This window comes from Callospermophilus lateralis, chromosome 11, assembly GCF_048772815.1.
Source record: "Callospermophilus lateralis isolate mCalLat2 chromosome 11, mCalLat2.hap1, whole genome shotgun sequence".
Classification (NCBI taxonomy): Eukaryota; Metazoa; Chordata; class Mammalia; order Rodentia; family Sciuridae; genus Callospermophilus; species Callospermophilus lateralis.
Window position 1 is genome coordinate 14,228,115 of NC_135315.1, and position 18,683 is coordinate 14,246,797.

The 18,683-nt window shown below is 33.9% G+C and overlaps 1 protein-coding gene across 3 annotated transcripts in view; it reads left to right on the forward strand.

Moving 5' to 3' along the window:
- Window positions 1-18,683, forward strand: part of Smurf2 (SMAD specific E3 ubiquitin protein ligase 2) — a 106,494-nt gene that overhangs the window by 53,094 nt on the left and 34,717 nt on the right. For all 3 annotated transcript variants that reach the window (XM_076869723.1, XM_077110498.1, XM_077110499.1), the window contains 6 exons: window positions 809-942; window positions 3,709-3,774; window positions 6,555-6,639; window positions 9,029-9,112; window positions 12,265-12,467; window positions 14,997-15,081. In XM_076869723.1, the coding sequence (XP_076725838.1) occupies window positions 809-942; window positions 3,709-3,774; window positions 6,555-6,639; window positions 9,029-9,112; window positions 12,265-12,467; window positions 14,997-15,081 (657 nt within the window). The remainder of the gene's footprint in view (window positions 1-808; window positions 943-3,708; window positions 3,775-6,554; window positions 6,640-9,028; window positions 9,113-12,264; window positions 12,468-14,996; window positions 15,082-18,683) is intronic.

Genomic DNA, 18,683 nt, shown 5'->3' on the forward strand with positions numbered 1-18,683 from the left:
AGTAATTTTTTTTAAACTAAATGATACTTTTATGATCAAGGTTGCTGGACCAAAAATTTGACATCTTAGAGTCTTGAAATGAAGTTAGTTTATACTGATATAATTATGTTATATGTTTTTGCATGGGTTGATTCCATGTTAACAATTGGCTGTGGTGGAGCTTTTATGTAATTGCAGACATATGCATAGACAAGAACAGTAACGCTTTTCCCTGCTCTGCTTGTCTGCAGGCAGTAAAGTGAAATCTACAAGAGTCCTGCTCGCTCAAGGCCTGCATACAGGGAAGAAGCAGGGGAAAAGCGTTACAAACAGCTTTTGTTCTACAACATTTAAAAATATAACAGGTAGGTCAGATTTTTGGTCTGTCAGCCTTGACAATGTCCCTTGAAAGTGAAGTAAGTCTCTGAGGTCATGTGATTGAACTATATTTTAAGAGTAACCAATAGAAGTACTTTTTAGGATTTTTGTTCTTAGAAAGAAATAATTGTTATAAACTCCCTTGTTACTAGACACTAGCTGCAAGAGCTTTTATTTTTTATTTTATTTTTTTAAACTAACAAGCATTGTTGCCCATGCTGAGAGTAGCAGGTATGACAAGGATATATTAAAGATTATTTCTATATATTTTAAGATTTTTAAAAATTTAAATTCAGACCTGGAGATTGATTGAAATCAAAACATATTTTGCATGACCTAGCTAGCCATACTTTGAAATATATTTGTAACTTCAGAATATAAAAAGGACAAAAGATAAATTTTATACCACTTGTAACTACCAAGTTACCTATGTAGCCATCTTATTTTTTAGGTATATTGGAAAGTCTGATTCAGTTACAATCAGTGTATGGAATCACAAGAAGATCCATAAAAAACAAGGTGCTGGATTTCTTGGTTGTGTTCGTCTTCTTTCCAATGCTATCAACCGCCTCAAAGACACTGGTTGTGAGTAGATACTAGTGATTTTTGAATTTAAAAATGTTATTAATTTATTATTATGTTATTTTAATTGTTACAGTGATTTTAATTATATTATGTTATAGGGGTTCAGAGATCTAACTTCTGTATGTCTGAAACATTGGTGAAAATTCCTGGTCTGTATTTATTTTGTGAACTTCAGAAGGATGAAAAGAAAGGTGTTAAAAGAACATATGCCTTTTTAAATTTCTTAGCATCTTTTTCTGGTTTTGGTGGATCTGTGAGATGAAATTCAGTTTTTATTTAGGTGATTGGAGTGTTTAAGGTGGCAGTTAAGGGAGAATTTTTAGTAGATAAGATTGTTATATAAAACTGCTGAACAAAATTGAAAGTTAAAGAAAGATAAGACATTATTTTGAGTACAACATAGTTGTATTAACTACTTAACTATAAATTAGGTTTAGTTTATCATCAGCCTGGCCTTTAGGAGATTATACCAAAATCAGGATGTTAGAAGTTATATCCATAACAGATGGACAGATTGATTTTTAACAAGTGTAATTCATGTAATTGACAAAGCTGAGAGTGGCATGTATGATAAAGATATATTAAAAATTATTTCTATATTTTTGTAATGTCTTCCCATTGGGACATAGATGGAAATATGTTTTTCTTTCTTTTTTTAATATTTATTTTTTGGTGTAGATGTACACAACACAATGTCTTTATTTAAAAAACAAAAAACAAAAAACAAAAAACAATGTCTTTATTTTTATGTGGTGCTGAGGATCGAACCCAGGTCCCGCCCGTGCTAGGTGAGCGCTCCACCGCTGAGCCACAATCCCAGCCTGGAAATATCTTTTTCAACAGATTTTTTTGTTGTTGTTTCTACAAAATTCTTTTTTATACAATATAAAAAAATATTGTTATTATCATGAAATTTTGGCCCAGATGCCTGTACTAATAAACTCATAAAATTTAACTAAGGAACTTAAATTTAAAAAACAGTAAATATAGCATTGAATATATATTAAGAGATGAACTCTTTTAATGGACTGCAATACCACAGCCCAGATTTACAAATGTTCACTTGTTAAGAAAAAGGGAGAAAATAGAACTAGAAATTCTGAATCACAGGAATTTAAAGGAATCTGAAAAATCCTTAAATTTCTGGGTTAACAGGGTGATGACCAACAGGAAAGAGAGATTGGGTTTGGAAAAGGTCTATATGTAAAAACAAACGTTTATTTCCCAATCCAGCAGGCAAACGTAAAACTTACAGACCAAATGTCTGGCATTATCCCTTGTTCAGGTTACACAATGTTTATTGAACCTTGGTGATACAAAGATGAAAAAGGCATGGATCTTGTTGACTGAGAAGTAAAAGCAAAAGCCTCTGACAAAGGGTGTATGCCACATTGGAAGAACTGAATAGGAGAAGAGGGAACATGCTCTGCAGACATCCACTGTATAGCCAACCCAGTAGCATCATTTATTTTGCAGAGGGAAAAAACATTTGTGTTTTTGTCTGGATAGCCAGCAGTTGTAGTTGGGGTACAGAATTTTCTTTGTGCTGCTTGTAAATGTTTTACAGCATTAATTTATTTGAGCTTTTTGATATGTAGTAATAGTATCAACTATTTTTTTTTTTTTTAAACCGGGATTGAACTCTGGGGGCACTAACCACTGAGCAACACCACTGGCCTTGTTTTCCATTTTATTAGAGACAGGGCCTCACTGAGTTGCTTAGTGCCTTGCTAAATTGCAGAGATTGGCTTTGAACTCGTGATCCTCCTGCCTCTGCCTCCTAAGTCGCTGGGATTACAGGCGTGTGCCATGGGCTAGTATCAGCCATTTTTAAGCACCAGATGTAGTGTTCTTCCAGATTGAATTGGAGGATACAAAGACTAAGATATGGTCTCCTCCTTTTACCAATTCATGATTATTTAAGAAGCAAGTTTTAAAATAACTTAGCTATATGTGTTATAATCAAAGTAAAACCAACATGCTAATGGGTGACATTGTTCCTTAGAGGGCCAGGTAAAAGTTGCATTTGTTTTACAATAGAGGCACTGAAGAGAATAAATTTGTTGCCCGTAAATGATTAGTGGCAGAACTAAATCAAACCCAGATCTTAAGTTTTCCTTTGGCTTCTTACTAATATTTATTGTGTGTATGTGTCATTTGGAATGGTTGCATAAAAATAATAATAATAATGTCAACTAACATTTATTGAACACTTACATGCCAGATATTGTACTGAGATTTGTAATTATCTCATTTAATCCTTAAAAAATCTAAGGTAAGGGGCTGGGATTATGGTTCAGAGGTAGAGCGCTCGCCTCACACATGCAAGGCCCTGGGTTCCATCCTCAGCACCACATAAAAATAAATAAATAAATAAAGTTATAAAAAAAAAATCTAAGGCAAGTTTTATCATATATCAGAAAACCAAGGCTCAGGTTGTTTAAGACCAACAGCTATTAAGATGTAAGCCACAACTAAAACTGAAGTAGTCTGAAAGCTTTGAAAAGAAAAAACTACCTATTGACAATGTAATACACCACTGTTGTTGTGATTTTTGAAGTCCTAATTACCAACACTTGTTGAGATATTTATACTAATTATATATACAGCTAAGAGTATTTTAAAGTTTGTTTTATAATTAAAACATGATTAATTCCTTAAGTGATCTGATTTCTAATGGATTATGTAAATTGTCACTTAATAGATGTTAGAATTTCTAATACCAGTTAATTAAAATTTTTTCTTGTTGTTGTTGATTTGAAATAGATCAGAGGTTGGATCTATGCAAACTTGGGCCAAATGACAATGATACAGTTAGAGGACAGATAGTAGGTAAGTGTACAATTAAAATTTATGTGAATTTTGACCTCATTCAGAATATAATAATTCAAATATATAATTCAAAATATAATAAATTCTAATTCAAAATATAATAAATACAGCTTCACTGTATTGGCATTAATTAAAGATGAGTCATGAAAAATGCTACAATATATACAGAATCCAGGTTAACTTAATTTAAAAAAAATCTTAATATAAAAAAAATTTGTGCCAAATGCTAGAGAAAATGCAGAGAAAACTGGATCATTTGTGCTTTTTGGGGTAAATATAAAATAATACAGCCACTCTGGAAGACAGTTTGGCAGCTTCTTAAAATAAAATTTTCAGTAAATCATTAAAAAAAAAAATTGTAGTTTCTAGTGTTGTTATTTTGTTTCTTTAAGCCAGGAATTCTTTCAAAGTACTCAAATATGGTAGAGCACTGGGGTAAACTTGGGAGATGGTTATTAAAGTTTTCTGAAAATTCTTGAACTAGTTTTTGAGTAATATTGAACTTTTTAAATTTAATGCTTTGTTTAATATTGAATGCTTTACAGTTTTGAAAATGGTGCTAAAAAAATAGAATGAACAATAGCAGTGTAACACTAAATGGAAATAAGGGTAAAATTCCACCTGAGTCATAAGGCACTCAGTTAGAAATGGGCTAATAGACTGTCTTAAGTTGTCCTAGAGAAAAAGGCTTTATACAATATTTCTGGAGACTTTTCTTAAGAATTTGTATACTGAATGCCTATTGCGGAGCTGCCTCTTTGGCCTCCCTGGAGAAGACACAAGCACACAAAGCACCAGAAGACAAGACCCAAGCACTGATGTGCAGGAAGCCCTATGTGCAGTGGGCATGGGGCTAATCCTTGATGCAATCACATGGAAACCATATGAAATAGAAGGAGGCTACTTAATATGAAGTTGTAAACCTGCAGAGTTTAATAAATTGATTGCAAGTTAAAACAACAACAACAACAACAAAAAAAAAAAGAATTGGTATACTGAGATTTGATGAAGATGCACAGTGTAGTAGGACACTGAGGAAGGCACTTTTGAAGCTTCTTTAATTAAAAGAAGAAAATGCAATTGGAATCTTATACTTCTTGATAGAGCAGAATTTAGACTAAACTGATTTTATTATGAGTCTGCCAGAAAGGTTTTAGTTCCTGAGTATTTGGAAGACTTCATTTTACAAGGCAATGCATTAGTTTCATAGTTGGGGAACTGCCACAGTAGCCACATAACAAAGCTCTTTTGGGGCTTATCCCAAGGAAGTATTTGCATTACAGAATTATTGACAATGCTTGTCATTCTTTAATTGAGAAAGGTGTAAAAAACATGTCAAAAATAAATCCTGGGGGCTGGGGATGTGGCTCAAGCGGTAACGCGCTCACCTGGCATGTGCAGGGGCGCTGGGTTCGATCCTCAGCACCACATACAAATAAAGAGATGTTGTGTCCGCCAAAAACTGAAAAAAAAAATTTTTTTTTTTTAAATTCTTTTTCTCTCTCTCTAAAAAAAAAATCGTGGCATACAGTCCTTTTACATGCAATAGCTTCTACTGTATTTGATTTGATACATGCAATAGCTTCTACTGTATTTGATTTGATGTTAGGTAATGCTTGCCAACTAATATCTAGGAGTAACAAAATCATTTTACTGGGTATAAATTTACATTTATAAAAATAGGATACTTTGTTTTACATTAGAAATACTGGAGTATACTACATAGAAAACAAATGTTTTAATCCCCCACTCCGCCCCCCCAGTACTGGGGATTGAACCCAGGAGTCCTCTACCTCTTGGCTACATCCTCATCTTTTTGAGACTGGGTCTCATTAAGTTGCCCTAGCAGATCTTTTTTTTTTTTTTTTTTTTAAGAGAGAGAGGTAGAGAGAGAGAATTTTTTAATATTTATTTTTTAGTTATCGGCGGGCACAACATCTTTGTTTGTATGTGGTGCTGAGGATCGAACCCGGGCCGGGCGAGCGTGCTACCGCTTGAGCCACATCCCCAGTCCCAGCAGATCTTGAATTTGAAATTCTCCTGCTTCAATCTCCCCAGTAGCTGAGATTATGTGAAAATAAACTACAGATTTTACTAAGGTATTAAAAAAAGCTAAGCCAGATGCCTTCTAAAGATAGATATTTTAGATTGTAATAGTTCTTTCTATGAATCTTAGTAATGTTTCTGTTGTTTAATAGTAGGGCATCAAACGTTTTACTGTGTGTGTGTGTGTGTCTCTCTCTCTCTCTCTTTCAACCTTAGGTTGGTAAGTATTTTGTCCAAGGTTTCAGTGCCAAACTAGTTGATAGAGCCCACTCTACAGTTCATATGTCCTGTTTATAGTGATGGTATTACAATTCTCTAGAGTAATAGGATGACATATTGTTAAAACTCACAGAGTGTAAGGACTGGCTTATTGCCAAATTTGGGGTATTTTTAAAAGATGGTCAGATTATCAAGAATTAAACCCAAATGAATGTGAGCTTTTCTAACCTCTTTATACATGAGTATACCATTAATGTGTTGTGTCTCTTAAGTCCAATAGTGACCTTGGATTGCCCCATTACAATAAATCAGACTTTTCTCCATGAACATGAGAAAGTGTAGAAAACCTTAATATTTTTTAACATTACTCTTAAAGAGCAAAATTATGTGAAAATAAACTACAGATTTTACTAAGGTATTAAAAAAAGCCAAGCTAGATGCCTTCAAAGATAGATATTTTAGATTGTAATAGTTTTTTCTATGAATCTTAGTAATGTTTCTATTGTTTACAATAGTAAGTCTTCAGTCCAGAGACCGAATAGGCACAGGAGGACAAGTTGTGGACTGCAGTCGTTTGTTTGATAATGATTTACCAGATGGGTAAGCTGATATCACTAAAATCATTAGAGAAATATATAAAGATTATCTGTAAAATAATAAAGTCGATATTTACTATATGCTTTAGAAATTTGCTTGATCAATTTCATAATGAAGGTTTTCTTTCTAATTGGAAAATTAGAAGGATCTTGTCATAACAAATTTATAAAATAAGCTATGAGTTTGGTCTGTTAAACTCGATTTTTTTATTAAAAAAGTTTTGACAAAGAAGCAAGTGAAAATATTTTGCTAAATATAACTCTTCTACACATATTATCTATTAAAGGAAAAACTTTTTTTGCTTGATTAAATTATTCCAAAGAGACCATGCAGGTACTAAATTTGAAACATTGCTCTATTTAGAGGGTTGGAAAAGATAATTTGGGTAATAGTAATTATGACAAAGTAGCATTTATTGAATATGTATGGATCAAATACTGTTATAAGCACTTTATAAACATTACATCATTTAATTCTTAAAACATCTTGGAAGGTAGTGTAGAACATACAATTCTGGTGTTTGATCACTTGGGTTCCAGTCCTTACTCTTCTGTTTATTGGCTTTATGACCTTAATTGATTTATTTAACTTCTGTAAGCTTCAGTTTATAATTATTTATTTTTTAAGAAGGATGATTGATAATAGGTCATACCCTATAAATTGTTGAGAAAATTAAATGAAATCATTTACTTAAAGCACTTTAGTATCTTGCATATAGTGTTTAATTTTAGCTACTATTGTTTCTGTTATTACTATTATTGCCACTCTTTCATTTTACATATAAAAAAACTCAGGCTCAGAGAAGTAAAGTAACTTGTCTAAGCTCACATAGTAATGGCAGAGCTGGAGCACAAACCTAAGTTTTAATTCCTAAGCTCTTGATCTTTATCACTACTCTTTATCTATTTAAAAAAAATATTTTTAGTTGTAGATGCACACAACACCTTTATTTTATATATTCATTTTTTATGTTGTGCTGAGGATGGATCCCAGTGCCTCACAGGTGCTAGGCGAGTGCTCTGCCACTGAGCCCCAGCCCCAGCCCTATCACTACTCTTTATCTTTGATACTAATTTTGTCTTTAATTTTTTTTAACTTTCAAAGTATTTTTAGTTAACTTTAAAGAAGTGTAATTTACATACAATAAATTGGATCCATTTGAAGTATATAATTGGTTTTGTTTCAATTCAAATTATTTTTGATGGATTTTTTTTTTTCTACCTGGGATTAAACTCGGGGACATTCAACCACTGAGCTACTTTGTTGTTCCCCAGCCCTTTGTTATATTTTATTTAGAGATAGGGTCTTGCTGAGTTGCTTAGTGCCTCACTGAGTTGCTGAGGCTGGCTTTACACTTGCTATCCTCCTGCCTCAGCCTCCCCAGCTGCTGGGATTATAGGCGTGTTCCATCTCACCCAACTTTTGACAGAAATGTTTACATCTAAGCTGTGGTATTTGCTCAATTTATTTAAACTATTAAAAATTGCTATAATTAACTCTGTTTATAGACCACTTCAGCTTTTTGATATGTTTGTTAAGTCTTTCCTGGATGTGAGGTAGAATATGATACTTTTGAAGGGGAGGTTTAGATTGAAATCATTAATTAATATTGAGAGATTATAGCAATATGGGCAATAAAGTTCATTAGTCTAACTTGCCCATGACTATTATACTATGGTGGGGGGAGGAACCCCTAACATCTTTTTCATTTTCTGCTAAAAAGTTAATCTCCCCAAAACTCTGCTAATATTTTGGTGAAAATATTACGTATCTGTAGTCCTTTGCCTTTTTCATTATATGATTTGCAATAAAAAGTTGAGGGATAAGTGGCATTCTTGATTTTTTAAAAAATTAGTTTGGTAGAGTGCTTGACTCACATGCACAAGGCCCTAGGTTCAATTCCCAGCACCATCAAAAAAAAAAAAAAAAAAATTAGTTTGGATAGATTGCTTTGAAAGCTTTTTAAATATATGCTTTTTGAAATTTGACTTTAAAAAATTGAGAGTGATTTTTCTTTTTAGGCCACCTGGATTCCAATGCTTAGTTTTGTGCTTACTAGCTACATTAATTTATGGTTAAACATTTTTAATAGTGCCATTTTTCACGAAATTAGTATAATTTGAGTGTTACATCATTGAAAATTCTCACTGTAGCTGATGGAAAGATATTTGTCACATCTCAGTGTAAATATTTTAGAAGCTCAGCATTTCATAAAATATATCATGTAGTTCTAAAGTAAATTGAAGAAAAAATCTTTATTCTGTGATTTGATCCTTCCATTTGGTCTGATTTGTGATAGTAGATAACCTTTGTGATCACAGTGAAAATCTTCAGTGTCCTAGTTTCCTATTAAATCCTATTAATGCCTTATCTTTCAATATTTTTATTTAAGCTGGGAAGAAAGGCGAACTGCCTCTGGAAGAATTCAGTATCTTAACCACATAACAAGAACTACACAATGGGAACGCCCAACACGGTAAGAACATATAGATATTTCTGATAGTTTTTGCAAGTCACTTTCTTGAACTTCCTTTCTTTTTATCTCTCATCTTTACTAGATTGTTTTCGTAGATTTTAGAGCAGATATTTGCTATCATTTCTAAAAAGTAATCATCGGGGGCTGGGGTTGTGGCTCAGTGGTGGTGTGCTTGCCTTGCATGCATGGGGCACTGGCTTCGATCCTCAGTACCACATAAATTGATAAAGTGAAGGTATTGTGTCCATCTACAACTAAAAAAAAAAAAAAAAGTAAATCATCAACAGTTGGATGCAGTGGTACACGCCTGTAATCTCAGCGGCTTGTGAAGCCCAGGCAGGAGGATCTTGAGTTCAAAGCCAGCCTCAGCATTGCGGCCCTAAGCAACTCACGAGACAGTCTATAATATAAAAAAAAGAGCTGGGTTCTGGATCCCTGGTACCCACCCCCCAAATAGTAATAATCATCAAGAAAGATTATTTGACCGATCATCCTGGTATTGGAGCGCCAGGGCCTATGGTATTACTTAATAAACATTAATTGATCTGGGCATGGTGGTCTATGCCTATAATCCCAGCAACTCAGGAGGCTGGGGCAGGAGGATTATAGGTTTGAGGCCAGCCTCAGCAAATAAGCAAGGCTCTAAACAACTTAGTGAGACCCTGACTCAAAAAATAAAAAGGGCTAGGGATGTGACTCAGTGGTAAAGTATCTCTGGGTTCAATTCCCCAGTACCAATATATATCTTTATTAATTGATCACTTGAATAAATTGAATAATCATTTTATTTCTGGGTATCTGTGGGGTTTTTTTTTTTTTTTTTGAGCTTGTGGTTACATCTGTTATTGAATGGTCATTATAAAATACGTGTACAGGGTCTCTATTCTTTCAGTCACATAAAGAGGTCATATTATATCAAGTCCAAGTAAGGTCTGTGATCAAGATAAGAACACTATGGAGGGGCACCTATCTTAGAGTGGGTGATGAGGAGCTGGTTGAAGTTGCAAAGGAAAACTGTGAAGGAGGTGACTCTAAACCTTGAAGAATGGTAGACATATAGTCCCTTTTTTATGGAGCTTAATTTATAAAGACATCAGGGTGCAAGCTCATTTTTGAGAACTATAAAGACATGCTTTTAAAGTAACTGAAAATGAATAGGGTAAGTGACTTAGTTCTCCTTGCCCACTTTAAAAAAAATATTTTTAGTTGTAGGTGGACATAATATCTTTATTTATTTATTTTTATGTGGCGCTAAGGATTGACCCCAGTGGCTCACATGTGCAAGGCAAGCACTCTACCACTGAACCACAACACTAGCCCACCTTTTCCTCTTTTTTTAAAAAAATTTATTTCTTACATACATGACAATAGTGGAGTGCATTACATTCATAATTATCCATTCGCCTTTTCCGATTTTAAAAAGCAAAATCAGGGGGCTGGGATGTGCAGCTCATGCGGTAGCGCGCTCGCCTGGCATGGGTGCGGCCCGGGTTTGATCCTCAGCACCACATACAAACAAAGATGTTGTGTCCGCCAAAAACTAAAAATAAATAAATAAATAAATTAATTTAAAAAAAGCAAAATCAAAGCTTATTTGTCATCTCTGTTCAGTGTTTTGTTTGCTTTTTTTCTTCTGCTGGGCAGGACTGGCACCAGGAATAGATTATCGAATGCTTTTCATTAGCTTTACCTCTTTTACTTATTGGGAATTAATTGATTAGCTCATTGGAATCATAAAATTTCTCTATTACATTGTAATTGTCAAGTGAAGCTTAGTTTATGTTGCCTTTTTTAAAGATGTTGCATTTGTAGCATAAACTGTCAAGGATTTTATTGAAGTTGAAAAACATATTTATTGTAAGTGAGCATAAGTGAATGGGTGTGTGTGTCAGTGTTTAAATGAAGCCTATTTCCTTCTAATTCATTTAGTTGATAGAATTAATTTCCACATGTATAAAATGTTGGTTCTTATAAATGTTATTGTAAAAATGAATTCTTGAATATTTTGTTTTGGAAGACTTCCAATAAGTCTGAAAGCTCCTTGATAGAGACAAATAGCTTCTTTCCTTTATTCATTCAATAGGTATTTATTGAGCTACTTGTACTAACCCAACAAGCACTAGATGATAGTAGGGAATAAAATCAGCAGACTACCCACCCCCCTTTTCAATAAATATTCTAGTGGGGGAATATGAACAAAAAAAGATTGTAAAAAATGAAAAATAGCAGAGATAACTGCTGTGTTGAGGAACTAAGGCAAGGTATGGATGTTCCTCAACTTGATTGGATAATATCTGATAAACCCATTGTAAGTTAAAAATACCTTAAGTCAGAAATTCATTGAATATACTTAACATACCACACGCAACATAGTGTACTGTAGACTATCTGTCATTTACTTTTGTGATCATATGCCTGACTGGCAGCTGCAGTTCCCTGCCAAATGTCTAGCATTTTGAGAGTATGCTATGTGTATTACTTGCTAGCCCAGGAAAAGATAAAAATTTGAAGTACTATTGCTATAAACATTGGTTGCTTTTGCACTATTGTAAAGTAAAAAAAATCATAAGGTGAACTATCATAGGTTGGGTTCTGTCTGGACTATCAAATGACTGGATGACTTCTTTAGAAGATTGGAAAGACCTCTTAAGGAGGCATCAAGTGTAAATTATGATTTGAATGATAAAAAAGAACCAAGCCCAGGGATAATAGGAGAAATGAGTATTTTAGGTGGAACGAAAAGGTACTGTTTTTGAGGACTAAAGGTAAAATGACTTTTGAGAAGTTCAAGGAACAGAAAGAGTATTAGTTTGGTTGAAGCTAAGTTGGGAGGGAGAATGGTGGGAAATCAGGTCTGAGAGGTCGGTTATATTACGTCAAGTTAGGCTTTGTAATCCAGTATTCAAATCTATAAATATCTGGACTTTATATAAAAAGCAATTAAAACCAATATTTAAATATAAAATTGGCATGCTAATCACTTGCATTTCTCTGGCGCCTAAAGCTTTCAGGCTTGCTTTTGCCAGAGTTCTTAAATCATTATGTTTGTATCAGTCATTCCATTTTCTTATGTGATAAGTGATTGTTACTGTAGAGAACTCTACTTTTGATATCTAAATTGATAACTTTGTTTCCTTGTTACTTTTCAATAGACCGGCATCTGAATATTCTAGTCCTGGCAGACCTCTTAGCTGCTTTGTTGATGAGAATACTCCAATTAGTGGAACAAATGGTGCAACATGTGGACAGTCTTCAGATCCCAGGCTGGCAGAGAGGAGAGTCAGGTCTCAACGACATAGAAATTATATGAGCAGGACACATTTACACACTCCTCCAGACCTACCAGAAGGCTATGGTATGACTACTAGCAAAGGAAAAATAAAATGTGGCTTACTAATTTTAGTTTCTAAGAACAAAAATTAACTTAAAAATTTATTAATCTGGGCTTAGAGATTCTGCATGAAAATAAAAGCAAATATAAAACCTCCCAACTTTGAAAAATCTTTCAAGTGTTAGAAGACTACCTAACCAATGTTTGACTAATTACTTTAGCTTTTATGCTCTTTTAAAATTAAATGTGACTAATACCTTATCACAAGGTATTGTGAGAAACCTGAATCATAGTGAGACAACTCTGCAAGTAGGCACTATATAAAGGTATGGTAGCATTATTATTGATAAAGGTCATCTGAAGTTAGACATACAGTGTGGTTTTTGGTTTTGGATAAACATATTTAGGAATAGTTTCAAAGGCGTATTTCTTATGGTGTTTATTGTTCTTTGTTATCTATAATTATAGTGATTTAGTCACTTTTTTGTATAAGATGATTTTACTCTTAGGTAATTTGCTGGAATTATAGAATTTCATGTGGAAGATAATGTGAATCTTCTAATTGAATACAGACTTTCTAAATCACTCCTTGCAAACGCTAACATTTTATGAACTTGACTGGCATCGCTTGCTTGCTAAAAAGCTAACTAAATTTTTGCCCTGTTAGCACTGACTGTAGATAAATTATTTTGGGCTGATGGTGACACCTAATGACCAACATTGGGAATTGCCTGATCTAAGTTTTCTTATTTTTAGTTGAGTTATTTAAAAAACTATTCTGCAAATTCATGATTCTAATTTTATTTTAAAACATATTTTATAGGAGGCAGCAACTTGGGAAGTGTGAGGCAGGAGGATTGCAAGTGCAAAGTCAGCTTCAACAACTTGCAACTTAGTGAGACTCTGTCTCAAAATAAAAAATAAAAAAGGGCTGGGGATTTGGCTCAGTAGTATAAAGTGCCCTATGTTCAATCCCTGGTACCAAAAAACAACAACAAATAACATATTTTAGCTCTTTTTTTTTTTTTTTGCTTTTGGCACTGGGAATTGAAGCCAGTTGTTCTTTACCACTGAACCACATCCAATGCCCTTTTTATTTTTATTTCGAGACAGGGTCTCACTAAGTACATAAGGCCTCATTAGGTTTCTGAGATTGGCCTTGAACTTGTAATCCTCCACCTCAGCCTCCCAAGTCACTGGGATTATAAGCATACACCATTGTGCAGGGCCATTTTTAGCTCTATAATTTGGAAAAGAAAAAAACTGTCCACTAACTGTGCTATGCCTCAGAGAATACTTTAGAGTATGTGAAACAGACAAACCTCAGTTCACATCCTAGCTTTGCCATGTTACACTGAGCATAGTATTTAGCCTCTGTGAACATATGGGGAACGTAATAGTACCAATAGTGTAGGTTTATTGCATGAATAAATGATATTTTATGTGAAGTATCTGAAAGAGTGGCATAGAAAGTGCTCAATAAAATTTAGCTGTTATTGTCAATGTATAGATCTTAAAATAAAGTATCTTTTGCCATTTATCTTTGAAATTATAAGGCAAGCTATTTGGAATAGGAGTAGTTATACTTTTATAATATTGTGTGATCTCTAGGTTAAAAAAAAATTTTGTACAACTAAAACAGAAATAAGGTTGATACCAAGGCTGAAATTATTACTGTCATCTGTAACTGAATTTAAACATTTTTATGTTTAAAATTTTTTAAAGTTTGCAATTTAAGTTTATTGACTTAATTAGAAGCTTATAAATAAATTTCTGCTAATAAATATTAACAATGGTTTTGTTGTATATTGAATTTTTAAAAACTTTAAAAAAATATTTATTTTTTTAGTCGTAGTTAGACACAATACATTTATTTATTTTTTAATGTGGTGCTGAGGATCGAACCCAGGGCCTCGCATGTGCTAGGCAAGCGCTCTACCACTGAGCCACAATCCCAGCCCTTTACCTGTTTGTGATTTTATAATGTGTTCATTGTAGCTCATCTTTTGTGTGTGTCTGTTTTAGCCTAAATATAGTTGAAAGAATACATTTCTGGCCCAGCATGGTGGTGTATGTCTTTAATCTCAGCAACTCAGAGGCTGAGGAGGAGGGTCATAAGTTTGAGGCTAGCCTTAGCAACATAGGCCCTAAGCAACTTAGTGAGACTCTATCACAAAATAAAACATAAAAAGGGCTGGGGATTGGCTCAGTGGTTAAGTGCTCCTGAGTTCAGTCTCTAGTTCCAAAAAAAGAGATCACTTCTTTACCTTTTGACTTGTTTACTTATTGGTGTTGTGACAGTCTTAATTTCTATTTTCCATTACAATTCCACTACATTATAAGTTTAGTTAGGTTTTAGGTATCAGGTCTATAACTTTCATATAATTGTTTCTAGGAAACAGAAAAAGTGATTTGTGAAGCTGGTTTTCATAATGAAATAGACTGGTAATTTGGAAATTTTTCCCTATTAGTATGTCATCCCAGAGTATGTAAAAGTATTTGATTTGGACATTCTGAATTTTGTTCTTCTTATTAGTTTTCTTTATTTTACAGAACAGAGGACAACGCAACAAGGTCAGGTATATTTCTTACACACTCAAACTGGTGTGAGCACATGGCATGATCCAAGAGTACCTAGGTAAGAATATATTTTAAGTACTCTTATACAATGAATATACATCTTACTTTGGGTTTCTTGCAGTTTTTAAAAAAGATATTTAACTTTTAAAAATAGTTTATACATATGTTTGACTCTGACAGTCATTTGAGTTTGACATTCAGTAGAAAGTCTTACCTGTTTCTCTGAAGTCTCACCAGTTCCCCCTACCAGTGTCCAGTCCCCTTTTCTGATCCCTTTAAAAAAAAGTGAGACAGCTGAGCATTGTGGCATAAGCAATCTCACCTATTCCCTTTTTTTGGTACCAGGGATTGAACTCAGGGGCACTCAACAACTGAGCCACATCCCCAGCCCTATTTTGTATTTTATTTAGAGACAGGGTCTCACTGAGTTGTTTAGCGCTTCACTTTTGCTGAGGCTGGCTTTGAATTTTTGATCTTCCTGCCTCAGCCTCCCGAGCTGCTGGGATTACAGGCATGCACCACTGCCCCCAGTTTGCAATCTCATTTTAAATGAGGTAGGAGGATCAAGTTCAATTCCAGTCTCAATAATTTAACAAGGCCCTGTTTTGGGGAAAAGGAAACAAAAAGAGGTGGGGCAGGGCTGGGGATGTAGCTCAGTGGTAAAACACCACTGTGTTCAATCCCAAGTATCCAAAAAAAAAGGCAAGCCAAAACATGGGCTAAAACATTGCGTTTAAAATAGGTAGAGATTAAAGATGGTGGAATGAGATGGACATCATTACCCTAAGTACATGTGTGAAGACATGAATGGTGTGACTCTACTTTGTGTACAACCAGAGACGTGAAAAATTGTGCTCTTTATGTGTACTATGAATTGAAATGCATTCTCCTGTCATGTATAACAAATTAGAAAAAATAAATTAATTTTTAAAAAGATGGGAAAAAATAGGTAGGAGATGATAAGTTTTATTTCTGGTCAGGCTTTTTTATTAAGTTAAAAAATTTTAATCTCGTACAAATTATTCAGTGATCTTCTATGTGTTCCTTAATAGTTTCATTTTGTTGCAGAAAAGAAAACAAGTGGCTGAGCATGGTGGCACACACTTATAATCCCAATTCTGTAGACTGAGACAGGATCATGGCAAGTTCAAGGCCAGCCTCTGCAATTTAGTGAGACCTTCTCTTGATATAAAAAATAAAGGGTTGGGGATATAACTCAGTGGTAGAACACTTGCCGAGCATGCACAAGGCCCCGAGTTCGACCTCCAGTACTGCAAATAAACAAACTAAAAAGAGCTGAGGATCTAGTTTAGTTGTAGAGCTCCCCTGGCTTCTATCCCCAGTACTAGAAAAAGAATAAAGAAAACAGCTTAGGTTAATTCCAATTCCATTTTATTTAAAAATTAAAACTTATACATTTGAACTGTAGGCATTGCATTTGTTAACCAAAATATCAGTTGTATTCTGACTTCAAGAAGATGGAATGATATACAAATCAATTTAATAATTAGTATAATTTTAAATACATTCTGGTACTAAATATTGAGTTTTTCAAACATTTAGGTTTTTTTTTTTTTCTTTTCCTTTTTTTTTTTTTTTGAAACTGGGGATTGAACCCAGAGGCACTTTACCACTGAGATAAGTCCCTAGACCTTTTTATATTTTATTTTGAGACATGGTCCCCCTGAGTTGCCCAGGCTGTCCTTGAATTTGCAATTCTTCCTCAGCTTTCCCAGTAGACCTGGGATTATAGGCATGCTTCACTGCTAGCTTGTGTTATTTTCTTTTATTTTTAAATATTTATTTATTTTTTTTAGTTATAGGTAGACACAATGTCTTTATTTTATATTTATGTGGTGCTGAGCATCGAACCTGGTGCCTCACGCATGCTAGGCGAGCGCTTTACCTCTGAGCCACAATCCCAGCCCAGCTTGAGTTATTTTCTAATGAGCATGTACAAAGTACCAAGTAGTGCAGCCTGATTTGCCAAAAAGCTTTGAATTCAAAATTAAGTTCTAAATCAACTTTCGGTGGTACATGTGTACCTTTGTAAAGTGAGGATGTTTTGTATATCAACCCCCTCAACATAAAAAAACCCAGGGAGTGTCAAGAGAACGTTCCTTCCTAAAGCTGACTCAGACTTCTGTCTGTAACTGAATCAAAAAACAGATGTGACTAGCTGATGTTGGGTTGCCCTGATACCTGCTATTTATTTATAAATAAAACGATTATAATGAAAATATTTGATTATATAATTTAATTAGACTCTTTTGAGGGTGGCAGCCAGCAAAATATGCTATCACTAATCACTGTATCAAGTTGCCATTTCTTGGTGGTATAAATGTTAAATTTTAACTAGTAGTAGAGAGAGAATTTTGAATCTTATAAGTTAAGCTTGGGAAAAAAATTTAAGGTCCTAACTTTTAGAAATCAGAATTTGTTAAATTATGAAAGGAAGTGTTTGGATTCTGTTTATCAAATTGAAGATAAATAATGAGCTTTTCTTTAAAATTATTTATAGTCATTGGTAAGACGTATATAGAAGAAAAATGATTTTGCGGTAGCGAGAAAGATAAACTTGAATTATCATTTAAAGATATCCATACACTTAAATTTATCTGAGAAGTCCCATTTTATTATGCTTTGCATTTCTGTTTAAAGTAATGATTAAGGCCTAATTATTCATTTTATTGCATATTGGCTATAGTTTTGAAGTTCAGATTCATTTATTGATTGTATCAAGGATTAACCCAGGGGTGTTCTACCAGTGATCCACATCCCCAGCCCTTTTTATTTTGAGACAGAGTATCACTGAGTTGCTTAGGGCCTTGCTAAATCATTGAGTCTAGCTTTGAACTTGTAATTCTCCTGCCTCAGCCTCCTGAGTTGTTGAGATTACAGGCATGCACCACTGTGCCTGGCTCAGATTTGTATTTTTACGGCTGCATAACATTCCATTTTTCTGTAATCAGTTCCCAGTTGGACATAAAAATTATTTTCAGTTTTTTACGTTTTTAGTCAGTCCTCTCCCATGTATGACTGTAGATCAATAAAATTCTAAATAAAATAATATAAAATTAGTTTCTACATTATATCAATAGAATTCTCATTCTTTGATTTCTATCATTGTTTTTTACTTCTAAAAGTTCCATTTAAGAAAATATCACCATTTATTTTTATTTTTAAAAAATTTTTTCTTTTTTAGTTGTAAATGAACCTTTATTTTATGTATTTATATATAGTGCTGAGGATCAAACCCAGGGCCTCACACATGCTAGGCGGGTGCTCCACCACCAAGCCACAATCCAGCCCCTTCATTTATTTTTTAATAATGTTTCATTGATAGTTCATTTTTTAATGGTACCTTTTAATTTTTTAAAAAACTGCATATCATCGCTGTTCTCTTTTGGTTTCTGACAGTGCTTGGGGATCTGATTCTGGTTTATTGTTTCTCCTGACTTTAACAGTGTTGTTCTTTTCTGAAGAGTTTGGTGATTTTAGATTGTGAATTTATTATTTGATCTTGATTAGTTGGGGTTCTCGAGACCTGAAGTAGAATTTTAGGTAGTTTACCTGGAATTACCTCATTATTTTGAGATCTCAGTTTTTGGGGGAAGTTATTAGTTTCCTTTCCCAACCTTGCTGATGGCCTTTCTCTCT